This window comes from Schizosaccharomyces octosporus (assembly GCF_000150505.1).
Source record: "Schizosaccharomyces octosporus yFS286 unplaced genomic scaffold supercont6.3, whole genome shotgun sequence".
Classification (NCBI taxonomy): domain Eukaryota; kingdom Fungi; phylum Ascomycota; class Schizosaccharomycetes; order Schizosaccharomycetales; family Schizosaccharomycetaceae; genus Schizosaccharomyces; species Schizosaccharomyces octosporus.
This window is the reverse complement of record NW_013185621.1, coordinates 2,142,613-2,166,943: the sequence shown is the minus strand read 5'-3', so window position 1 is coordinate 2,166,943 and position 24,331 is coordinate 2,142,613. Positions and strand designations below refer to the sequence as shown.

Below are 24,331 nucleotides of genomic sequence, written 5' to 3'. Positions count from 1 at the left end.
AGAGTTAATGTTTGTCTGAACACAAGAAAAAGCAAGGCAAACATGTAGCAATTTGTTTGTTTACATTTAAATAATCACAACAAACCACAGAAAAACAGAAACATTTGAATTTTCACTTCTTTATTTTAAGAGAGTCATAAAGAAAAGAAAAACATGAAATAAAAAAAGAATTTTTTTTTAAGAGAGCAGCGAAAAGAGTCAATAAACTGCCCGAGAATTCATGCAAAGGTAAAATCAACTCGTAGATGCACATAATTTCAAGTTACAAGAAGTTTATACTTTGAAAAAAACGACCATGCACCCGTTCTATAACATGGTCATGGTTAACGCCATAATCCAGTGGAAGCCAAGTTTCTATGTTCCAAGGTATCCATCCCCATTCCGGTTTTAACACTGGCTGCTTATGAGGACCAACAATAAGAAGCCATCTACATTGGGCTGCTAAAGCATAGCAGGTAGCGAATAACTTTGATGGATCCGTCAGCAAATGTAAAGCAAAAGAGCAAATGACCAGGTCGTAAATTCCATCTTCTCCTTCTGAAGGAGGTAATTTACCATCCGCAATATCCTGAAAGTTTAAATTAAAGCAAGGCACTCCAACATTGTTTTTATAAGCTTCTCCGGTGTAGGGATCCGCTGCTACAATCTGAATCGGTGGAAAGTTGGAAGGAATCTCACGAACAGATAGTTTTCGTTTAGTCCTAGAAGCAACGCCTTCGGAAAGTACCTTCTTTCCCAATGATTCCCATTCTCTAACCACTTGGGTAATTTCTCCACTACCGCAAGCCAAGTCAACTATATGAAATCCACAGTTACGAGTCTTTTCATCGTGATCCCAGAAACGACTCAAGCAATCCATAGTCAAAGGCCTTAAAGCATGAAAGTGAAGATTCCTAAACAGAAACGTAATTAGCCATTTATTTTCGCTTCCTATACAAAGGGTCCTTTCCTCTTTTGTACATCGGAAAGTGACTGACATACCGGTAGGTAGATCCACTTTTTTGGTAATAAACATCAACGCCTTGAGCATAATTTGCACGCATTTTCAACGATTTTGTTTCAGAACAGACAATTCGTTTCCAACGATCTAGTTTCTCTTCTGAAAATTTCAAAAAATAAAATTCGGTCAGACGCAGATCATAACTTCATGCAGATCATATAGTATATACGATTGGAGATGAAAACCAAAACCAAAAGCATTGAGTGCTTTCTAAGAAATAGAAAGTAAATCTATTTCCCTTATTAAAAGTGTATTCACCATACCTCAAGGGAGCGGTTCATGTGGTTCCAATGAATGTCACTCAAGTGATCTACTTAGGACATGAATATTCAAGACAGAAGCCATAAAGATATATCAAAAGAAAACGGGATTTTTTTAAAAAAAAGAAATTACATATTCCTTATATTTTACGATAAAAAACAATACAAAGCAAGAACCGCAATAATTTTACTATGATCGACAAGATGTAAACAAATGTCGATCCTTACTCTGGTTTCCTTTTCAGCAATAAAAACAAGAGAAAAAACCAACAAAGGAGGATACTTTTATAAAAGTAAAATTGTATTTTTTTACGAATATTGCTTCTCTGCTTTCGTCAAGAACATTTCATGTTACAGTGAAGTTAGTTTTTAGCAACCTGAATCATAATCGCTCATATCACCAAGCAAGCGTATTTATAAATAAGAAAGAAGAATTTTTAAAAGATTCTTAAATTAACGTCGAATATTCCAACTGTGAGGCTCACATTCAATTATATTACTAAATAATCCATTTCCCAACCACTAGCTAAAGTGCTGAAATGAGTTATCATAGGGTCCCGAATAAAGATTTAATTCCTAGCATCCCTACTCCTCCGTTTGATCCAAATGAATTAAAAAAAAGCTCTGTCGACACAATTGTAAGCTAAAACTGTACTTATATTAAAACTGTGCTAATACACCTTTATAGCCACGTGTGCCAGTAGACGACTTGAATTTGCCAGATCCAATTGAATGGTCTTTTGTAGATGATCTAAAAAAGCCTTACCAAGAGTGGAAATTAAAAAAGGAAAAGGAGCGATCGGAAACACTTCATCGTCTGGCTCCAGGGTACTCGCCTTCAGCACCTTTGCTGTGAATTCTCACTAAATGTTTAAGAAGGAATTCAAAAGTTCATGATTTTAATAAATGTATAATGATAGCAACGCAATATACGTTTTTTCTTAATTCCTATATGGATAGCCCCCCAGCACTCCACTAGTTGCCATCCACAATTCACTACACCTATTTAAAAAAAAATAGTTTTTGGGGGTTTCGTAGCTTCTCAAACTGAAATACTGAAGAACTAGTGAATGCTGGTTTACTGTTCTGACTAATTTTATTTCAGTTTTAACCAGAGCTCTCAATTTTGTAATTGAAGCATCTGTTCCCTTTTCCAAATCCTTGTTTTGAGATTTTGAAAATAAATTATAATGAGTGTCAAAAGGAAAAATCAGGCTAGAGAGGGTACTCCTGACGAGGATTTGGAGGAATTCAGCGACTACTCAGAAGGCGATGATTATGATGATGATTTGTACACTCCTACTGCAAGAGTTCGAGCATCTTCTACGAATAATTCAAAAGCTAAAAGTACAGATCGGAACACTCAGCAAGTTCCCACTGGTGTTTCTTCTATGTTCGGACAGAATGACTTCTCAGCTCTGTTAGGTCTGAAACTCGATCATCAAGCAAGACCACTATGGATTAATCCAGTCGATGGGCGTGTCATTTTAGAAGCTTTTTCTCCTTTGGCAGAACAAGCCATTGATTTCCTAGTCACCATATCAGAACCTGTTTCACGCCCAGCATACATCCACGAATACAGAATTACTACTTACTCTTTATATGCTGCAGTCAGTGTTGGTTTGAAAACGGAGGATATTATCAGCGTTCTTGATCGCCTGTCAAAAACTCCAATCCCTCAGTCTATCGTTGAATTTATTCGTGCATGTACCGTGTCTTACGGCAAGGTAAAACTAGTGTTGAAGAAAAATCGCTACTTTATTGAGAGTGGTGATGCTAATGTCCTTCGTCTTTTACTTCAAGATCCTATTATTGGTCCCCTTCGGGTTGACTCTTCACAATCGAAGCCAGAATCTTCGAAAGAACAGCAACATTCTGAAGAAGCTAGTTCGGTAACTGGAAACCAACAAAATGAAACTTCAGGTGAAAACGGGCAGGATTCTTCTGACTTTTTGTTTTCTGCGGTTGTTGGATTACAAGAGGAAGAGGATGACGAAGATGCTGTTCACCTTTTTGAAATTAAACACTATTCTGTTGAAACTATAAAGAAGAGATGTGCCGAAATTGACTATCCTTTATTGGAGGAGTATGATTTTAGAAATGATAACATCAACCCGGACCTTCCTATTGATTTAAAACCAAGTACTCAAATTCGTCCTTATCAAGAAAAGAGTTTGAGTAAGATGTTTGGTAACGGTCGTGCTCGAAGTGGTATTATTGTATTACCTTGCGGTGCTGGAAAAACCTTGGTAGGCATTACCGCTGCTTGTACTATCAAAAAGTCTGTTATCGTGTTGTGTACTAGTTCTGTTTCAGTAATGCAATGGCGTCAACAGTTTCTCCAGTGGAGTAACATCAAAGCAGATCACATTGCGGTTTTTACAGCTGACCATAAGGAAAGATTTCATAGTGAAGCTGGTGTGGTTGTGTCCACATATTCAATGGTTGCCAATACAAGAAATCGTTCTTACGATTCCCAGAAAATGATGGATTTCTTAACTGGACGTGAATGGGGTTTTATCTTGTTAGACGAAGTACATGTAGTTCCTGCTGCCATGTTTCGTCGTGTCGTTACTACCATTGCCGCTCATTCCAAACTGGGATTGACGGCTACCCTTGTCCGTGAAGATGATAAAATTGATGATTTAAATTTTTTGATTGGTCCTAAAATGTACGAGGCAAATTGGATGGATCTTGCTCAAAAAGGACATATTGCAAATGTACAGTGTGCCGAAGTGTGGTGTCCAATGACCACTGAATTTTACAATGAATATCTGAGGGAAAATTCAAGAAAACGAATGTTATTATATATTATGAATCCGAAAAAGTTTCAAGCTTGTCAGTTTTTGATCGATTACCATGAAAAGAGAGGCGATAAAATTATTGTTTTTTCTGATAATGTATATGCTTTACGCGCGTATGCATTGAAATTAGGAAAGTATTTCATTTACGGTGGTACGCCTCAATTGGAAAGAATGCGTATTTTGGAAAATTTCCAGTATAACGAACTTGTGAACACTATATTTTTGTCAAAGGTTGGTGACACTTCAATTGATCTTCCTGAAGCAACATGTTTAATCCAGATTTCTTCACACTATGGTTCTCGTCGGCAAGAAGCTCAACGTTTAGGTCGTATTCTTCGTGCCAAGAGAAGAAATGATGCTGGATTTAATGCTTTCTTTTACAGTTTAGTTTCAAAGGATACCCAAGAAATGTTTTATTCTAGTAAAAGACAAGCATTTTTGATAGATCAAGGGTATGCATTTAAAGTTATTACAAATTTGAAGGGAATGGAGAATTTACCGAATTTGGCCTATGCCTCGAAAGCTGAACGATTAGAGCTTCTGCAGGAAGTTTTACTCCAGAATGAAGAAGCTGCTAATTTAGACGACGGTGATGACTCGTCTGGCTTTAGCACTAGGATGCCAAGAGGTCCTGCTAAAGCAAAGCGGACTAGTGGTTCTTTAAGTACACTTGCAGGTGGTGATAATATGGCGTATGTCGAATATAATAAGAGCGCAAACAAACAATTGCGGAAGGACAATAAAGAGCACCACGCTTTGTTCAGAAAGCATTTATACAATCGAAAAAGATAATCAACCTTTCTGTTTTACTTTACGTATATGTCCTTTTAGAGTTTATTAATTAACATCGTTTTGTGCATAATTTTAGTCTAACAATTATTTATGAATAGAATATTTAAATTTATAATTCCTAAAATCCCTTTTTATCTAAAAACCTAGCTAATTTACAGAACAGTAAGGTCGTCATCATCGTCATCATTGTTGTCCTTCGAACTTTCAGAGGACAGTTGGTTGTCCTTATTTTTAGACATCCATTCTTTAGATAAGTTTCCAATTAAACCTTTTATATCTTCCCGTCTAGTATTAATTTTATGAACATTCCAGCGTTCATCAAAACTTTGGGATACATTTTGTCTTGCTGACTTGTCCAAGATATCTGATAATACTTGCTGAGGGGCTTCAAGAAATAATTCTACAAAATGAAGTGCAAAAATACCGCAATCAGAAAAATTACTCTGTTGAGGTACTTTGGCATGGAACCCGCGAATATCTGTGGGCTTCAATTGTATTTTCTTCCTTTCCCAGGCCTCATCAATTAAGTAATCTCGTAGATATTTCAAACTACCTTTATGCATGTTTGCCAAGGAATCAAAGATCAATATAACTGGACTATACGAACATAGTTAGTAAAAGCATCTTGACATTGACTTTTGTAACGACAAACCTATTACTAGTAAGAACAACTTTATTCTCCGACTTATCATTTTGCGTCGAAGGTACCGTTATTTCGTCGTCCTCCTCGGAAGAGTTTTTATGATTTGTCGGCACCAACTGGTCTATATTGCAGATAATAGCCAGGTACCAGTGAAACATTTCATTAATGGGGACAATAACAAACTTTTTGGTAAATAGATCAAATTTTTGCGTCCATTTTCGCACTCCACTTTGACCTAGTCGTTTACTAGAGGGCATTAGTTTGGTTCCCAAGCGAATTCATATATATCTTACCCATCCTTATCCTTTGAGATTAGTCGACTAAAGAAAAAGGAATTAAAAATATGCGTTGACTGTGCTAAAGAAGGGTTTTCTTTTTCTAATTTACAATATAAATAGCTAAGAATAAGAATGTTAGTAATATGCAAAAAAGGAAATCATTACCGTAAATAAAAGTCGACAATGGTATCATTTAAAAATTCACCATCGTTTAATCGAACCAAATCAGTATTGTTCACAGAAATGGTATTTGTACCAGTAAAGGGATAAATAAGAAGGGTTTGACAAGGGATTTCAGAAACAAGAGATTTGTCAGATTCCTGTGAGGCCGTAATTTCATTATAAAAAGTTCCGTAATTCTCTCCAAAAACACTAGGTAACGATGGTATACGTTTGAGAGCGGTGGAAGCCGACCTTGGCGTGCTATTAAGAGGTGGCCTACTCGGCGTAGATTTCAAAGACTCTATGGATACAGTGGGAAGTTTTTCACTTTTAGGCGTTTTAGGGCTACCAATAGGTGTACCGACTTGATTGTTTGATAAGTGTGAACGAGACTGACTAGAAGAAGGACTAGATTGAACAGATTTAGAAGGTGCATTTTTTATACGGGAAATAGAAGGAGAAGAAGTAGCCGATGAGTTGGAGGCAGGCTGTTTAACAGTTAACAGATGCTGAAATTCTTTGGCCGATGAAGGAGATAGAAGGCTGAATTCAGATTGGTCAAACAAATCCAAACCGGCACGTGCCGCTTCAACATGGTTTGGATTATACAAAAAAAGCATGCTTGTTGAGTCTCCTCGTACTATGCGCTTCATATCTCTATTTTTTAGGGTAATCTGTATAGCATGAACGGGCGATTCAACATGAGCGTCTCGCCACCCTTGAAGCCAAAATACACGCTTAAAAAGGTTTACCGGAAAATGTATAGGAGGAGTGTGGAACCGGTCAGCATATGTTACCGTAAGTTCATGTTTTGTGAATTTTAAACTTCCATTTTTCGAGTCGTAAAAGCCGCCGTATCCACCTTTTGTAAATGGTAAATCAACAGACTGAATTTGTTTTTTCTTTCTCGCTATATTACGTCTCTCTCGCCTTAATTGCTTTTGGCGAGGAAGAGACTAAAGTTAGCTTTATAAGGACAGAGAGCAAAAAATGAAGATGGCTTGCAAAAGAAACAACAAAAAAACCAAAGCTTAATAATCGTTAAACCTGAGTCCTCACTTGTTTTGTTCCTTTCAAACCATTAGGAAAATAAACTTACGGGATTGAACTGACACCTCAGAAAAAAGACGCTTGGATTGTCTTGGGCTTACCACCGCAGCAACAGATGAAGTCTCGCCAGCTCTTGATAATGCCTTTTTTGGGGTTCGTGTCAAGTTTTGTTGAGAACTTGGCTCCGCCGACGTGCTAAGTCTCTCCAAAGGACTTTTGATAGGAATTGCGTCAGTTGGGTTATCATTTTTGCTAAATTTAATGCTTCGTTAGTTTTATAGACCACAACTTGCATTCAAGAGCTTTTACCTTTGGTGTCCAAAGGGAGGTAAAAGATTGTTGAAAGACCCGGAACTACTATGGAGCTACAATCTACGTTAGAAAGAGAAAGCAACTCAGACTGTACTTACGGAACCTTTGGAGTTTTCCATCCTTCATAGCATCTCCAGTAACTGGTAGAAGAATCGCTTGAATCATACAAATGTTAATAAAATTCATTTACCGCGGCTGAACATAAACTGCAAACCCGTATACGACAGTTGAACACGACGCAGTAATAAATAAATAGAAAAAGAAAAGCTTGATATTCTGGCTCATATAATTGCAAAAGTTAATAGACACATATGTATTTCCTTAAATGCTTTTTTGTTCACGTTACTCGAGTACAGTGGAAGTAGAGGTTTGTTTAGGTACAAAACATAATACATCTTTAGTTGTGTCAATTAGTACCATAGAAATTGGAAGAATCAAGTATATTAACGCATTCATCACACTACTAAAAAAATGATAAATAGAAACTGCTAGCTTTCTGATGAGTCACTCATTATTCCCACTGAAGGGAGTGTAATTCGGGTTGGGGGTTTTCGTCCCTGGAAAAATGAAAAATAAAAGAAAAAAGAGTATATTCAGAACTGATAATAATATTCATCAGCAAGCATGTCATTCTTATATTGATGCTAGCGACATCGTTTCTCATACTAGGTGACTTACTTAACTACCTACCCACTACCAACATTGACCATACCTGAACGGCGTTACACTATAAACAGTAGGTAGGAGTCTTTGTTTCAGAATATAAGTCTGTGTTCTCCATCTATAAATAGAAATGAGGTTCTTAGGTTTTAAATTTACAGTATTACTGGCGCTTTTGACATGGGTCCATGCCATTGAATTAACCTTTCAACTGGAAAACCAAGAACGACAATGTTTTCACATAGAAGCCCCTTTCAAGGGTGAAAAGTGCCATTTTACCTATGCTGTTCAATCTGGTGGTTCTTTTGATGTCGATTACAGTATCACTGCTCCAAGCAAAAAGAGCGTTGCTCTTGGTAAGAAGCGACGCCAGGCAGATATCTTTTTCACTTTGGAAGAAAAGGGAGAATACGACATTTGCTTTGATAATCACATGTCTGCTTTCACCGACAAAATCCTCACTATGGAGTTGGTTATGGAAAACGAGATGTCTCTTCCTTCTCTTAACCGTGATTCTCCACCAAAGGGTTATAATCCCAACAGCATGCAAGGGACTGTTATGGAAATCTCTACAGCTTTATCAGAAATTGACCGTATCCAAACTTACTTCCGTACTCGAGAAAGCCGTAACTTTTCTACCGTCCGATCTACAGAGTCTCGCATCTTATGGTTTAGTATTGCGGAGGCCATTATGGTTGTAGGTCTTTCTTCTCTTCAAGTTTTTATTGTGAAAACATTTTTCAAGCATTCTGGTAGAAGGGGTGTCTAAGGGATATTCAAATAATCTTCCTATAAATGAATATATTTTCGTGGTTTCCTCAATGATTGCTTAAAATCTTTTCATTCTTTTTCTATTTCTGTTATTCACGACGAGGAAAATTATGCATAATGACACTATTCTTTCCTTTACTTTACTTAACTTCGTTAAATCATCGGTCAACCTCATTCTCGAAATGTCATGATTATAGTTGAATCAAATCAACTTAAAGAGGAGTCTTGGAAAAGAATTGGAAGTAAAAAGACAATTTTATATTTTGAATAATATAATACTTAATACCAACAGATGGGAGTCGTATTGGATCTATATAATATAAATAACCATCAGTAAGTAACATTAAAGTAATGTTTTCCTTATTTCAGGCTAATACAATCAAAAACGTAGTTCAGTCTTGCTCATAAATCTTCATCAAACTCAGTAATACTTGTTCGTAATTTCATAGTTGGTCCATTCCAAACAACCCTGGAAAAGCTTCCGTCAGCTAAAGAAGCAGGGTTTCTTTTATTTTTTTTTAAATAAAAAAGACAGCATGAGAAACATAGAAACTAACTCATCTTCAATCTTCGGCCATTTCAACGTCAGATTCTTCGGCATTGGCTTGGTCTTCTCCTACAGGGTCATCATTATCACTTTCCAACCCTTTACTTTCATTATTTTCTTTCTTCAAAGGATTTGCCATGGCGAAGTAATGCTTTCGACGAAGCTCGTCAAATTTGGATTTTTGCTGCCCTTGATTAAACGAATGAGCGCTTGGATCACCTTCATCCATGCTTTCATTTTCTTCTCCCATTATAATAGCTTCTGGCAATACTGACGTTGTTTCTGTTGCTGGAGGTATACCAAATCCAATGCCCTCTCTTCCAGGCGTTCTAGCTTTGGAATCCTTCATAGGAGAATTTTGTCTGGTGCGGACAGCTACCACCTTCGGATTCGAATCATTCATCTGCTTCTCAAGGTACGGAGAATTTTCAGAGGATTGAGGAGAGTAAAACCTCGCGTTTCGAGTGGTACTTTTTCGCGTTACATCAGCAGCTCGATCCGCATCTGAAGTACTAGCTTGAGGGTAATCTGATGAAAAACTCGTCTTTTTCGGAGAAAGAACTGGACCATCTCTGGGTACTGGAAATGGATCTGGTGTTTTCACAGCATCCTTCTTAGTATCGTCGTTCTTTTGTTCCTGAGAAATAGGAGGAACTTGTAATTGAGTAGATAGCGGGTCATCTGCCAACTCAGTTTCAGAATTATCCAAGCTTAGATCGGGAACCTCATCATCTAATAATAGGGTGTGTTGAAATGGAGTTTTTGGTTCGGAGATTTTCATCGTAGAAGTTTTTTGTGCTTCAGCTAGACGCAGATTTTCTTCATCCCATCGTAATCTACGACTTTCTGTGGAAAGGGAACGATCCAACGCAGGTTTTTGTGAATTTGTCACTGATGCAGTGACGGGAAGTTTTAGACTCTCATTGTCTGTTTCATCGTGATCAGACTCTATGGCTTTAGAGCCACTCTGCGTCCTTTTCAGAATTGATTTTACATGCATTTCAAAGGAAAAATTCTTTATTTGAGATATGTAGAGCTAGAATTACAAATGTTTCAATATGGCGATTTATTGTTTTTGGCAAAGGGTTGTCATCGATGGTCTCTTCACATCACCTCTGTATTACCATTTTCAAAGTCCACATACAAAAAGAGTAACGATTGGAAATAATTATTTTTATTTTATAAAAAATAGGAATCATGGCAGATCTTTCCGCCCCTCCTCCTTCATATGATGAAGTTATGCGTGAAGAAGCCCAATTATTATCACAAGGAAACATAGAACCTCAATCTTCTCAACAAAATTATGCCGCTCCGTCTTCAACTCCACAATTACCGTATCGTCCATCGCATTCTTCCAATACATCCCAAACGAGTCTTCGCCCTCCTCATCGACCTTCCCATGCAACATCCTCTAGCCACCATAGCGACTCATCGGCATATCATTCTTCCGCTAATCAAGATCCGCTTGGAACTGGAAAGCCATACTTTCCGAGTCATTCCTCCTATTCCTCATCGCCTTTACCACAAAACAATTCCGTGAATAGCCCATACCCATACCCTCCTGGTTACTTTTGCCGAAAATGCAACAATACTGGATATAAATTCGGTGGCCGTCCTTGTGGCAGATGTGCCCGTCGATTTGGACACTCCTTTGATGTTCAACCCATCAGTTTTGGACGGCCTCCACCAAATGCTTTGGTAGTTCAGCCTGGTGATCCTCGGATTCCTGGGCGACTCTGTGGAAACTGTAAAGGTGTAGGCCAGATTGACTATTTAATTTTTACTGAAATTTGTCCTGTGTGCAATGGAATTGGAAAAATTCCTTAAAAATAATGTCTTTGGTTACGTAAATATTTCCCTTTCTTACATTTACACATAGGTTGCTACAGCTTCACTTATTCTTTGCTGGGTTGGAATTGGATTGGTAGAAATAAGCTTTTTCTTCGCGGATAACGAAAAAGAGTATTGTATTCGAAGGAAAAGCTTAAGGATTTCTATACTCTGTTTCCGGCATAAGAGAAAAGTCTCTTTTTGGGTAAAGTCTTAAACTAACATCCGTCTACAAATACACTTCATAAATGTTTGCTTGCTTCATTGAGCAGATGATAAAGATAAAGCGTCTAATGATTGATTAGAATGGTTCTGTATGATACATAAATTCCTTTATGTATGGCGCTTCTGTTTTCCTGTATATCTAGCCCAAGTTGAAAGGACTCTATGATTTTTAGAAAAAATGTTCGAGCCTTTTGTTTTTTTTAGTTTTTTAATTTTTTTTTGCACTTGTGATTTTAACAATGATGGTATGCTGTTAAATAATGAATATCAACTTTGCTAGCTGAGCTCAAGTTATACGCGTCTTTCAAAGCCTAAGCACCAGCCTAGTATTAATAATATGGAATACGATGTCTATTGTATTAGTTGCTAAAATTTAAATCACATATGAATCTTTTCATACGATCGCAATTCATATTTGTTGGATATACTTTGTATAAGAAACAAGCAATATATAAACATACCATTTTAAATGTACAACAAATGGTCGCATGATGTAGTTGGTTATCATGTCGATCTAATAAGTCGAATGTCGCCAGTTCGAGCCTGGCTGTGACCATTGTTTTTATTTGTTTCATTTCTTTTTTTAATTCCCGTAAACAAAGAAACAATTGACCGTTGAAACATTTGAAAAGAAATAAATAAATTTGACTTTATTAGCTTACACTTAACACACGTTGGATAAAAAAAAATTATCAACTTTGTAGATACATGACCTTGAATGAAACGAACTCACACACGTAAACAAAGCAACGCGAATCGCTAGTCAGATACTCGCAAAAAATATGACATTCGCGAAGGAAGAGGAAGATAAAATATCTTTTTTCAACGTAAAAGAAAAAGTTGAAGCAATAGTCGTGTCGTTTCTGAAACAATTGGCAGATCCTAGCAAAACACCTGCATTCATAAGTCTTTCTAAAAGGAAGGCTAATGATCGCGGTTTCTCATCAAAAAGAAGCATATCAAAAAATTCTCGTCCAAAGAAATACAATATAATCAATCATCCCGCGAAAATTGCTCAGATTTTGCAGGTCCTGGATTGTATACACGAGGCAATTGAGACCGAAAGTGTGATTACGAAAAGGTAAACGCGTAATACTTCAATTTAGACACTAACAATTGTTAGAGATATATTTTACCATGATGTTCAATTATTCAAAAAACAATTCGTTGTTGATGAATTGATCGAAGACCTTGCCTGCACCATAGGTTGCCCTAGATCAGCACTTAACGTGGTAATAATTGCAAGAGTTATCATCCTACAATCGATCTCTAACTTCAACTTAGGAAGCATCAGGGAAAGGGCTTGTATATGGCCCTTTAAGCATCACCTTGCGAGAAGGAGGAAAGCTAGAAACATCCAAGGTATAAGTAAAGAGTTTCAAAATTTCTAACTGAATGTTTTTAGCCTACCCTAATTAGCTACCATTCTATATCACTTTTAGAGTCCACCGCACGATGGGTTCTAGTGGTTGAAAAAGAAGCTGTATTTCAAACCCTCGTAGAGCGTGGATTAGAAGATACCATATTAGTGACGGTAAGAGATAGATATGTTAATGTTGAATAATCCGGCTGACAATGTTAGGCAAAAGGATTCCCAGATCTGTCCACTAGGAAGTTTTTACTGGAAATCACAAAATATCTTCCTCAGTTGCCAATATTCGGGATTTTTGATTGGGATCCTTATGGAATTTTGATCTATAGTTGCTACAAACATGGGTCAAAGGCCAGTGGTTATGAAAATTCCATGCTACTGCCTCAATTGCAATATTTGGGCCCCTTTTACCAAGATATTTTTCCGGAAAATTATAGTTATTCTCTTCCATTTGGAAAAAGAGATACAACAATTGCTAGTAACCTGCTTCAATCTGATTGTTTACGCTACGAACCCCAAATGCTTGAACAACTGCAGAGGATGCTTTTCCTCCAAAAAAAGGCTGAATTGCAAGCAATTCCAAATCTTTTTAGTTGGGCTGAGAAAAAATTACTCAAAACCAAAACTGATTCTAAAACCAACCTTGCTGATACTCACATCGGCTAGTGCAGTTTGCCCTTTCCAACATCAAGCTGGCGATGGATGACTTACTGAATTTCGATCTTACGAGTAACGTTTACAATGAGAATAAAAAAAAGGATTCTTTAGAGATAATAAATAATTCAAATAGCCCTGTTTCTGTATCTAATCCTAAGAAACCTCACAGTACTAAACAATCCTCAGATATGAGAAGAACTCATGATCCTTTTGCTAATCTCTTTCAAAAAAAGAATGAAAGCAAGAATACTTCTTTAAATGAATTGGAAAGAAAAACACCACAAACACCACAAACTTTGGAATCTCCCTCCCCCAATTCCTCGATCAGTCATGACCCTTACAGTAATCTTGATGTTCTCCATCGGTTACCTAAAACTGAAACAAGACTTTCTGATGATGATAACAAAGCAAACGATGTTTCTTTAAGTGTTCTGGACTCAAATTTGAATGCATTTGAAAGTTTTCAATTGCAAGATGAAGATAGTTTAATTAAGCAACGTCCTTCGTCGCCTGAAAAACAAACCACTCCCGAAGCACCAGAAATTAAAGACAAAGAAATTGGACATTATGTTCCTGAAACTTCTTTAACAAACAACCCTTCACCGCTTTCGGGCGGTGATTATTATGCTCAACTCCGCGCAATGGGATTTCCCGATACTCTTAGCAGATCTGCTCTACAACAAACTGGATCTTTACAGGAAGCTATAGATTATATTTTGGAGCAAGAGCCCAGGTCTCCTCAAAATCAGACCTCCAACTCAGTATCCAACAACGAACAATATTACTCTGATAAATTGTCCGAATTACAGCAAGTATCTAACCAGATTAAAGATCAATTCTTCACCAAGGCAACCGATTTATGGAACGTTGGACGTCAAAAATTGAGAACTGCCGTGGAAGAAAGAAAAGCATTGAAGAATCCAAACCAGCCTCGGTGGATGACGGGGGAATATGTATCTGATGATTTCGATAACCACAATCCTAGAATACCAGCTCCAGATAGGTCTAGTGAAGCTGCGTCAACAATAGAGCTCAATTTAGACATCCCGCTTTCGAATAATGAGCATGTAAACGTTATGCCTGCCGAGACTGTACCCGAAAAAGACCATCAAAATGTTGACGAATTTAATGATAACTTATTCTCCTCTTTAATAGAAATACCAAATGAAACAATAAACCATCAGAAGGTAGAACCTTCTCTTGATATTCAGCAGACACATGGCGATTCATCGTCTTCTCATCATTGGGAATCGGATCATACTAACAAAAAATCGGCGTTAGATATCCAAAGAGAAGAAGTCGATATTGACTCTATGTCACTGTCTATTATCGAGCAAGGTCAGACAGAAGGTAATGATTGCTTCCACAAAGGAGACTTTAACCAGGCAATTAATATCTTTAGAAAAACTTTGTCTCATATTCCTGAGGGTCATACTCGCTCTATACCACTCTTATGCAATAGAAGCTTATGTTACATGAAGATTGGTGATATACGGAGCAGTCTTCAAGATTCCCAAAAAGCATTGGATATTATAGGACAAGGAAAGGGCGAAGGTGAATTTATAAACGAAAAGAGCATGAATGAGTACTACGTGAAAAGTATGATTCGGAAAGCTCAAGTCTTCGAGCAACTAGAAAAGTACCAATCAGCTCTAGAGGTTTGGTCAGATTTACTATCCAATGGCAGAGTTACCAATCTGTATTTGGAGGGAAAACGTCGGTGTGAACGAGCACTTGGTCGACAACCTTCACAGGCAAATTCGATGAATACTACGTCGAAATCTACCAACCGGAAATCGCTGGAATTACCAAAGACTTCAGGAAGATTAACTGAATATCGTGACAAGCAAAAACAGGCTGAAAAAATCGATGAAGAGAAAAACCAATTACGTGAACCAGTTCAGCAGCTCATCAACAGATGGAAAAGTGGTAAAGAAGGAAACATTAGAGCTCTTTTATCATCTATGGATACGATTTTGTGGCCGGAATGCCGTTGGAAACCAGTGTCCTTGGCAGATTTGGTTTTGACTAAACGTGTCAAGATCGCATACATGAAGGCTATATCATGCGTGCACCCTGACAAACTCCCTCAACAAGCAACTGTTGAACAACGTCTAATTGCTGAATCTGCTTTTAGCAATCTTAATGAAGCTTGGGATATATTTAAACAACAAAATCAACTTTAGTTTATTACCGAGAGTCACTGTGATTTCACTATAGTCCCTTATTATGAGTAACATGACATGCAGTGATCGCTCTTTCAATCTTTTCAAAAACCAATTTATTTCTCTTTTCAAGACTTATTTCTCTCGTAGTCAAATAATTCCTCAATGGAAACGAATAAAAAAGATTACATAGGATCACCATTACGAATGCAGCCAGCATCAGTATCAGGAGCATCGACTCCAACCTTGGATTTGGATGGTTTGTCCTGGCCTTGTAAGTAATTCAATATGAACAGACTATAAAGCAGTAGACTTCATTACATGGACATACAATTAATGTAATCAGGTCAAGGAACACAAGAGCGAATCGAAACAGAAGAAGATCAAAAAGTTGAAAAGATTTCTGAGGCTGTCAGGACTATTTTATCGTGTATTGGCGAGGATCCTCAGCGACAAGGATTATATGGTACACCAGAACGTTATGCAAAGGCAATGCTTTATTTCACTAAAGGATATGAAGTGAATTTACGTGAAGTTATAAATAATGCGGTTTTTGAAGAAGATCACGAAGAGATGGTGATAGTTAGAGACATTGATGTATTCAGTTTATGCGAACATCATTTGGTTCCTTTCACAGGAAAGGTAAGAAGCTTAATCAATAAACAGTGCCAATACATGTTACAAAGCATTAAACTAACTTCATTCTAGATTCACATTGGCTACATTCCTCGTAGACGAGTTTTGGGTTTATCTAAGCTTGCAAGAATTGCAGATATGTTTTCTCGTCGTCTACAAGTACAGGAGCGTTTAACGAAACAAGTAGCACAAGCAGTTCAAGCAGTGCTGAAACCACAAGGTGTAGCTGTTGTCATGGAAGCTTCGCACATGTGCATGGTGATGCGAGGAGTGGAAAAGCCTGGAAGCAGCACGGTTACTAGTAGTCTAACCGGCATTTTTCAAAGAAGCAGTAAAACTCGTGAGGAGTTTTTCCGCTTAATTGGAAAGTTCTAAAATTGTTGCTAGGATATCCTTACATAAAAACTAGCATATGTATATTGCAGAGTATGCTGTACATATGAACAGGCTCGTTTAGATGGTATTTTTGGATGCTTCTTTTATTTTTGGCAATAGGTTTTTGGTCATTTTCAGGTCACAAGGGATTGCTTAGATATGTTAATAAAGCAGAAAGCAGAAAGGAAAAAGAAACTTACGTTTCTGTTTATGATCAAATACTTACTTTAGCACGTTATTTTTTTGTTTTATCGCAAAAGAAATTGAAGGAAGACATTATGGGGTTTTTTCTGTTTCATATATTTATCTTGTTCAACCAAGTTACTAATTAATTTTTGAAGACCTCTTTCCGGATAGTTCGACATTGGAACATTCGCAGACTTAAATTTTTATTGTTTAATGATTCCATAAATTGGGGTTTTAGTGAAATGCAGCACTTTTTTTTTAATTTTTCATCCTCTTTGAAGCGAATCTGCTGCGATTGACTCAACGTGATTAGAGGATTAGGAGAATGATTCTCTCATTCCCCTTCTCATATTACATACCCAATCCTATTCTGTATTAATTGTTCAACCAGTTTACGAGTTACTGAATGTTATTTACTCAAAAATCTACAAGCAGCCCCCTCTTTACATTCTATTTAACTTAACGTAGTTTGCATGTCCTACATATTATTTCTTGTTTAATCAGCTAAGTAATCGCTAGGAATACTGAGTCTCCATAGCTGTTAATAGTCTACTGGTATAAATCCATTAGTAAATCAAAATAATTATGAGACTATAGTATAAAGCTTTCCTTTTGGCTTCTGTCGTAACTCATTTATTGTCTTAAAAGCACTATGCACATGTCTACTCTCAAACAACAAATTCTTTCATGGTGTAATATTTACTATATAATGAATTGCAACGCGAGCTCATTTATGAAAAATACGCAGTTTGTAAGCATACCGTATATCATATACTGACCTCTATACAGGGATAACGAGTAGTTCTGATTTAATCGCGATTCATGTTGACAACTGCCATTTGCAAACAACAAAATATAATAATATATTTATAATTTACCCATACTACCCAAATCTTTTGCATTAAATACTATAGTAGATATGGGAATCCCAAAGGTTTGTTATACTTTCTGAAAAGAACGATGTTAACAGTAGTTTTTTCGATGGATGAGCGAACGATATCCGTTGTGCAGTCAATTAATTGAAAATGATCGAATTCCAGAGTATGTGAGACGGTTGAACTTTATTGAAAGATTCTAACACATATAATTCAGATTCGATAACATGTACTTGGATATGAACGGTATCTTACACAATTGCACTCACAAAAATGATGATCATTCGTCGCCTCCACTACCCGAAGAAGAAATGTATATTGCTATTTTTAATTACATTGAACATCTTTTTGAAAAAATAAAGCCAAAGAAGCTTTTGTATATGGCCGTCGATGGCTGTGCTCCTAGAGCAAAAATGAATCAACAGAGAAGTCGTCGGTTTAGAACCGCGAAGGATGCTCATGATGCCCGTTTGAAGGCAGAGAAAAATGGAGAAGAGATTCCAGAGACTCGCTTTGACAGTAATTGCATCACTCCCGGAACCACGTTCATGGAACGAGTATCCCGCCAACTGTATTATTTTATTCATAAAAAAATTACCAATGATTCCAATTGGAGTAACATCCAGGTTATTCTCTCCGGACATGATACTCCTGGTGAAGGTGAACATAAGATTATGGAGTACATTCGTACCCAAAAGGCTCAACCGGATTATGATCCTAATACACGCCATTGTTTATATGGTTTAGATGCAGATTTAATTATGCTTGGTCTTTTGTCTCATGATCCTCATTTTTGTTTACTAAGAGAAGAAGTTACTTTTGGCCCAGCTAGTAAGCGTCGTTCCACTGAGTTAGCAAATCAAAAATTTTATCTATTGCATCTAAGTCTTCTTAGAGAATATTTAGAATATGAATTTCAGGAATGTCGCTCATCCTTTACTTTCAAGTACGATCTCGAACGAATTCTTGATGATTTTATCTTGTTGGCATTTTTCGTTGGTAATGATTTTCTTCCACACTTACCAGGTTTACATATCAATGAAGGTGCTTTAGCTTTAATGTTTAACATTTATAAGAAGGTGATGCCGAGTGCTGGCGGTTACATTAATGAACACGGCGTTATAAATATGAATCGTTTGGAGCTTATATTACTAGAACTTGAGAATTTTGAAAAAGAAGTATTTCGCGCTGAAGTTTATGAATCTAAAAAACAACCGGCAAACGAAAAGCAATCCTTTGACTTCCAAAAATACCTTAAAACTTTCACTGACGATATAAAGGCTCTTACAGTCAGTCAGAAAGAATTTTATGTAACTATTCGCAAATTTTTATCTTCTCGTGACCTTTATTTAGACTTTCCATCGAATTTATCGAGCGCCGACCAACGTTTCATCCGTCATCTTGCAAGCGATTTACATCTTTCGTGTGCTAAACTAACCAGAGTTGATGGCGTCGAACATCTGAGAGTTGCATTCAAAGATTTGTCGTTTGAGGGCGATGATGAAGTGGAACAAGAAGAAGTTGAAAAGATCCTGGAAAAATATGATCAGCTTCCTTTGCTAGATGAAGATCAACTTAAGCAAGAAGCAGGTTTTGAAGATAGCTTCATTCAATGGAAGGATGCCTATTATCGAGACAAAGTACATTTCAGCTATTTTGACGAAGATGCTTTGCGGGATATGACTCAAAGGTACGTCGAAGGATTACAATGGGTCCTCTTCTATTATTACCGTGGTTGTCAATCGTGGGGTTGGTATTATAATTATCATTATTCTCCCAAAATTTCTGATGTTTTTAAGGGTCTGAGATCGAACATTAAGTTTGAGATGGGTACTCCATTCCGTCCTTTCGAACAATTAATGGCGGTATTACCGTCCAGAAGCAGTGAATTAGTTCCTCCAGCTTTTAGAGAACTTATGTTCAATTCTGAGTCCCCCATTAAAGATTTCTATCCCAATGACTTCGCTTTAGACCAGAATGGCAAAACGGCGAGTTGGGAGGCTGTCGTGATTATTCCATTCATTGACGAACGTCGACTGTTGGATGCTTTACACTCTCGAGATAATCTTTTAACAGACAATGAACGCGAACGGAACATGTTTAAACCTCCCACTATATTTACTTTGGCTGAAAATAGTCAACCATCGATGTTCCCTTCTTCTTTGCCCTATATATTTCCTGACTTAATTACGAGATGTGTGGAACGCCCATATCAGCTACCATCTATGGAAGGCAAACAGTATTTGGTTGGTTTATGCCCGGGAGTATATCTAGGTGCATTTGGTATGGTAGGATTCCCATCTTTTCATACCTTAAAGCATACAGCCGAACTTTCCTTGCATGGCATAAATGTTTTTGGGAATGAAAGTAAAAATCCCAGTGTAATCGTTCATGTTCAAGATCAAAGGCAGATGTTGACAAATGAGCAGCTTGCCTCTCAGTATATTGGTCGAAGAATTTTTGTTGATTGGCCATATTTACGTGAAGCTCTCGTTGAGAGCGCTACGGATGAGAATGTCGTTTATCAAAAAATCAATGGTGAGTTGAAACAGCGAGAGTTGAACGAGTATGAAAAGAAGTCTTTTGAACGGAAGGTATCTTCTAAAAACAGGGAATATAACAAGCGTTTTGGTGTTCTATTTGGTGATATGCGCCTTATGTTGCAGGTGCGTCCTATTAAGGGCTTACAGTATACGCAAGAAGGGGCTCTAGTGAAAGCTTTTAATGAAAATGTTTTAGATGACTACCCAATTCAGTTGGTTGTTGATAAAATTGCTATTGATGATCCGCGCTTTATTGAAAAAGAAGCACCTCCTCTTGACGTTGAATATCCTTCAGGTACTAAGGCATTTCATTTAGGCGAATACAATTATGGCAGACCTGCCCAGGTAATTGGCTGTAAAAATAACCGACTGGCTATTTGGTTATCTACTGCCCCTGGCTTGGATGCTACTTGGGGCCGTTCGCTTGTAGAAGATTCCAAGTTTAAGCAGAGGTATTACCCATCTTACGTTGTTGCTAAAATGCTCAATCTACATCCTTTGCTATTAAGTAAAATCACCTCCAGCTATCTTATTACAGTTGGCAACAAAAGAGAAAACATTGGTTTGAATTTGAAATTCGATGCTCGAAACCAGAAAGTGTTGGGATATTCAAGAAAAAGTGGTACCGGTTGGGAGTTTTCAGATAAAGCTGTAACGTTAATTAAGGAGTATATGGATACTTTCCCTCAGTTATTTCATACCCTAACCACCCATGCTACTAAAGATAATGTAAACGCTAATGATTTATTTCCTAAGGAAGAAGGTGGAAAGCTTACAGCTGTCAAGGCATGGATGAAAGAGAAAGAAATAAATTCACTTTACCGGGTCGCATTGGACGAAGATGCTTTGGATACGGAAAGTATTCAAATGATAGAAGAGAAAGCTTCGTCTGTCGATTCCACTTATCAAGTTCCTCGAAAAGTTTTTGGTGTTCCTCGTTATGCTTTATTGAAACCTTGTCAAACTAAGGGATTACTACACAGTCAGACGTTCTCTTTGGGTGATCGTGTTGTATATGTTCAAGATTCTGGTAAAGTTCCCATAGCTGCTTACGGTACGGTTGTCAGTATTGCCTCTCATCAACTTGACGTTGTTTTTGACTTACCATTTATGAGCGGTACAACCCTCGATGGAAAATGCTCACCGTATAGAGGAATGCAAGTTGAACCATCAATGATTTTGAACGTCACAGATCCTCAGTTTGTCGTCACTACTCGTGCTGGGTCTGCTAGGAAGAACAAATTAATGAGTGATGCTACCCCTCCTCGTCCTAAGACAACAACTTCGGCTCGTCTTGTAACTGAGCAAAATTCAGTCTATTCAACTCCTCCTCCTCCTTCTACCAGTGCATGGGCTAAAAACTCAGAGTCAAGATCATCCAATGCTCAATTATTACATAGTACTCCCTCTTTACCGTCTGGAAGTTCTAAACCAACATTTAAGCCAAACAAGAAGTCGTCACAACCAAATTACCATCGTCATTCTAACGGCCATTCACCAAACCAGAGAGGCCGAGGTGGTAAACGTGGTGGCAGATCTCATCGCCCTGATTCTGGAACGCACGATGTTACTAAAAAATTAAACGAAGTTCAAATTCAGAATTAGAATTCCTGTGAATACAATCTTTTTATGACTTTGGACATGGACTTTAATTTTTGGCATTTTTGTTAGTTTACAAATGGATTGTTTCTTTTTAGTATGAATAAACTAGGAATTATCCAAATATTTAGTATTGATTTGTGTACAACCAAAACCTTGTCTTTTTATTTAGAAAATATCTAGTACACCAATCTTTCTATTTAATTTTTCGTTCCGTAACGGTTGACAGTCTTGCCATCAGGAATGTTGAAGAAAGTAATACCAGTACCGTCGAAGGGAGTATCCACAATGAAATAACCCTTACGCTCAATTTGAACAATATCTCCTTTCTTCAAATCCTTGACAGCATTGTCTGCATAAACAGAAGCATGGAATTCAGTCTTAGGAGTTAAGAAATTCTTGTAATCATCTTCTTCCTCAAGCTTATCCTTAGTAATCAAGTAGTCAAAATCAACAAGATCGGCGAGTACTTTGTCTTGGGTATCAGCTAACCAAGTGACCTTCTTTTCGGTTTTCTTGAAATCACCTTCCAAGTGAAGCTCCAACTTCAATGCGGTAACTTTACCGGAAGTGTCGTGACTAATTTCTCTAACATAAGCATTACCCCAGTCCATCAAAGTAACTTCTTCATCCTTGTTCAAAGCAGAAGCATCAGCTTGTTCAATCAAAATATCACGGGAGTAAACAACATTTCGGCTGCCCAAATTAGGGTTCTTTTTATGCTTGAGACGGTCTTTCGTGTAAAGAGCCTCAGGACCGTTAGTAAGGGTAGCTTTCACAAGTCCCTCTTCTGCAACAGCAGTATGACGAGGAGCATTAGGATCAATTATTTTCTTATTAGTAGCCCAGAATGATGTCCAATCAAGAGTCAAAATATTCTTACTAGGACCTTGAGAAATAATATACTGTTGTAAAGCCTCAATAGTCATACCACGTCTACGGACACCACGAACGGTAGGGAAACGAGGATCATCCCACCCCCAAACTAAGCCATGGTCAACAAGAGCAGTAAGTTTACGCTTGCTAAGGAGAGTACGCACAAAGTTCATACGGGAGAACTCCCATACATGGACCTTACGAAGGTTCATAGCCTTCAACATCCATTGATACATGGGGTTACGATCACGATACTCAGTGGTACGCAAAGCGTGAGTTACACCCTCAATAGAGTCGACAATGGGACAAGCAAAGTCATAAGTTGGATAAGCCTTGTACTTCGTACCGGTACGGTGATGAGGCAACAAGTTACAGCGATAAATTACTGGATCACGAAGAGCTTTGTTGGGATTCTCATAGGAGATCTTAGCACGGATACAATTCTTCAAGCCTAAATCAGATCCCTTGTTCATTTCGGCAAAAATAGCCAAAGATTCTTCAATGGGGCGCTCGCGGTATCTGCTAGGGATACCTTCGTTTCTTTCGGCACGCATTTGCTCAACCTCGGTATCATCAGCATAAGCTTGGCCAGACTTGATCATTTCGATACACAAGTCGTGAATCTTATCCATATAGTCAGAGGTATAGGTTACGACGTTAGGTTTAACCCCAAGCAAAGCAATATCTTCCAAAATAGAGTCTTGGAATTCAGCATTTTCTTTGCTAGGATTGGTGTCATCAAAACGAACAATGAGCTTACCGTGATATTTCTTGGCAAAGTAGTCGTTCAAAAGCGCAGCTTTAGCATGACCGATGTGCAAGTAACCACTGGGCTCAGGAGGAAATCTAGTAACAACCTTACCATCTACAGCATCTGGAAGACCAATTTCATAGTTGGGACCAGAAGATTTTTGTTTCTTGCTGGCATTGACCGACTTAGTGAAGTTTTCCAAGGCAACAGCAAATGGTTTTTGGGTATCCATGAATCTATACCAACGAGCAAGGTTATGGAATTGACCAGTACGGACAGCACCGGCAGCCATGTTGTTGGCCTTCAAGGCGCCCCAAACAGCCATATCGGCAATGGTTAATGAATAACCAACGAAGAGAGTACGCATTATTAAATGGTCATCTAATTGAGCCAACAAGTTAGAGACTTCCACAAAGTTGTGAGAAGGAGCTAAGGCGGTAGCTAACTCAATCCAGGGTTGGACAGATGACTCTTCATTTTTTCCCAGAAAAAGATCAGGGTACTTTTCAAGGAAACTCTTGACAACATTTTCGGATCCATATGATTTGTTGTCATTTAAGTCAATAGCGACATTGCTTGCCATATCGGCGTTGTCAATCAAACTGACATCTTCAAATTTAGTAGCAATATGACCTAGGCCAGAAGCATTTACAAATTCAGCAAAAGCAATTGCACTATAGGCAATAGGCTTTGCTTTTAAAGCTACCGTGAGCGACATTCTTGAGTGTCCAAGTTGGCCCGCCGTAGTTGGTTCTTGGTAGGTTAACAAGGCCTACCACGAATAGGTCGATATGCGGTTGTAGCGATAATCAAAATGAGTCTGCAATATTAAAATTGATCAGCACGACTCCAAAGTAGAAAGAAGACAAAAAATATGAAAAAAAAAATAAAAAAGAAAATAATTACAAATTTCACGCCTACTTTACGGTACACTTAATTTTGGAAACTTTCTCATTTCTGAC

General features: G+C 37.7%; 12 protein-coding genes and 1 non-coding gene across 13 annotated transcripts; 9 read left to right on the top strand and 4 right to left on the bottom strand.

Moving 5' to 3' along the window:
- Positions 1-262: 262 nt before the first annotated feature.
- On the bottom strand, positions 263-1,043 carry SOCG_01521 (uncharacterized protein; the record flags this gene model as incomplete). Its single annotated transcript, XM_013164474.1, has 2 exons — positions 263-893; positions 982-1,043. The coding sequence occupies 2 exons, from the start codon at positions 1,041-1,043 to the stop codon at positions 263-265; spliced, it is 693 nt and encodes a 230-aa protein (XP_013019928.1).
- A 756-nt stretch (positions 1,044-1,799) lies between these two features.
- SOCG_01520 (uncharacterized protein) lies at positions 1,800-2,116 on the top strand (the record flags this gene model as incomplete). Its single annotated transcript, XM_013164473.1, has 2 exons — positions 1,800-1,898; positions 1,949-2,116. The coding sequence occupies 2 exons, from the start codon at positions 1,800-1,802 to the stop codon at positions 2,114-2,116; spliced, it is 267 nt and encodes an 88-aa protein (XP_013019927.1).
- A 50-nt stretch (positions 2,117-2,166) lies between these two features.
- SOCG_01519 (transcription factor TFIIH complex ERCC-3 subunit) lies at positions 2,167-4,936 on the top strand. The gene has a single exon (XM_013164472.1). The coding sequence runs from the start codon at positions 2,451-2,453 to the stop codon at positions 4,854-4,856; it is 2,406 nt and encodes an 801-aa protein (XP_013019926.1). The 5' UTR covers positions 2,167-2,450; the 3' UTR covers positions 4,857-4,936.
- SOCG_01518 (SUMO deconjugating cysteine peptidase Ulp2) lies at positions 4,871-7,520 on the bottom strand. Its single transcript, XM_013164471.1, has 7 exons — positions 7,400-7,520; positions 7,299-7,354; positions 7,039-7,241; positions 5,943-6,849; positions 5,793-5,897; positions 5,509-5,745; positions 4,871-5,453 (listed from the first exon to the last, which is right to left on the bottom strand). The coding sequence occupies exons 1-7, from the start codon at positions 7,418-7,420 to the stop codon at positions 5,009-5,011; spliced, it is 1,974 nt and encodes a 657-aa protein (XP_013019925.1). The 5' UTR covers positions 7,421-7,520; the 3' UTR covers positions 4,871-5,008.
- Positions 7,521-7,913: 393 nt separating this feature from the next.
- Positions 7,914-9,031, top strand: SOCG_01517 (COPII-coated vesicle component Erp2/3/4). Its single transcript, XM_013164470.1, has one exon. It carries the CDS (start codon positions 8,095-8,097, stop codon positions 8,728-8,730), a length of 636 nt encoding a protein of 211 aa, XP_013019924.1. The 5' UTR covers positions 7,914-8,094; the 3' UTR covers positions 8,731-9,031.
- A 264-nt stretch (positions 9,032-9,295) lies between these two features.
- On the bottom strand, positions 9,296-10,279 carry SOCG_01516 (protein phosphatase regulatory subunit Glc9; the record flags this gene model as incomplete). Its single annotated transcript, XM_013164469.1, has 1 exon — positions 9,296-10,279. The coding sequence occupies one exon, from the start codon at positions 10,277-10,279 to the stop codon at positions 9,296-9,298; it is 984 nt and encodes a 327-aa protein (XP_013019923.1).
- Positions 10,280-10,322: 43 nt separating this feature from the next.
- On the top strand, positions 10,323-11,711 carry SOCG_01515 (uncharacterized protein). The gene has a single exon (XM_013164468.1). It carries the CDS (start codon positions 10,477-10,479, stop codon positions 11,104-11,106), a length of 630 nt encoding a protein of 209 aa, XP_013019922.1. The 5' UTR covers positions 10,323-10,476; the 3' UTR covers positions 11,107-11,711.
- Positions 11,712-11,816: 105 nt separating this feature from the next.
- Positions 11,817-11,890, top strand: SOCG_16413. The gene has a single exon. It is a non-coding gene; the product is annotated as a tRNA-Ile (tRNA).
- A 226-nt stretch (positions 11,891-12,116) lies between these two features.
- SOCG_01514 (endonuclease Rec12) lies at positions 12,117-13,372 on the top strand (the record flags this gene model as incomplete). The annotated part of the gene is made up of 5 exons (XM_013164467.1): positions 12,117-12,415; positions 12,458-12,566; positions 12,619-12,696; positions 12,740-12,868; positions 12,917-13,372. 5 exons carry the CDS (start codon positions 12,117-12,119, stop codon positions 13,370-13,372), a joined length of 1,071 nt encoding a protein of 356 aa, XP_013019921.1.
- A 32-nt stretch (positions 13,373-13,404) lies between these two features.
- Positions 13,405-15,549, top strand: SOCG_01513 (UBA/TPR/DNAJ domain-containing protein Ucp7; the record flags this gene model as incomplete). Its single annotated transcript, XM_013164466.1, has 1 exon — positions 13,405-15,549. The coding sequence occupies one exon, from the start codon at positions 13,405-13,407 to the stop codon at positions 15,547-15,549; it is 2,145 nt and encodes a 714-aa protein (XP_013019920.1).
- A 46-nt stretch (positions 15,550-15,595) lies between these two features.
- On the top strand, positions 15,596-17,278 carry SOCG_01512 (GTP cyclohydrolase). The gene is made up of 3 exons (XM_013164465.1): positions 15,596-15,802; positions 15,875-16,170; positions 16,237-17,278. The coding sequence occupies exons 1-3, from the start codon at positions 15,694-15,696 to the stop codon at positions 16,537-16,539; spliced, it is 708 nt and encodes a 235-aa protein (XP_013019919.1). The 5' UTR covers positions 15,596-15,693; the 3' UTR covers positions 16,540-17,278.
- A 197-nt stretch (positions 17,279-17,475) lies between these two features.
- Positions 17,476-22,183, top strand: SOCG_01511 (exonuclease II Exo2). The gene is made up of 3 exons (XM_013164464.1): positions 17,476-17,659; positions 17,699-17,766; positions 17,818-22,183. The coding sequence occupies exons 1-3, from the start codon at positions 17,645-17,647 to the stop codon at positions 21,746-21,748; spliced, it is 4,014 nt and encodes a 1,337-aa protein (XP_013019918.1). The 5' UTR covers positions 17,476-17,644; the 3' UTR covers positions 21,749-22,183.
- On the bottom strand, positions 21,799-24,282 carry SOCG_01510 (glutamate-tRNA ligase). Its single transcript, XM_013164463.1, has one exon. It carries the CDS (start codon positions 24,085-24,087, stop codon positions 21,943-21,945), a length of 2,145 nt encoding a protein of 714 aa, XP_013019917.1. The 5' UTR covers positions 24,088-24,282; the 3' UTR covers positions 21,799-21,942.
- Between the last annotated feature and the right edge of the window lie 49 nt (positions 24,283-24,331).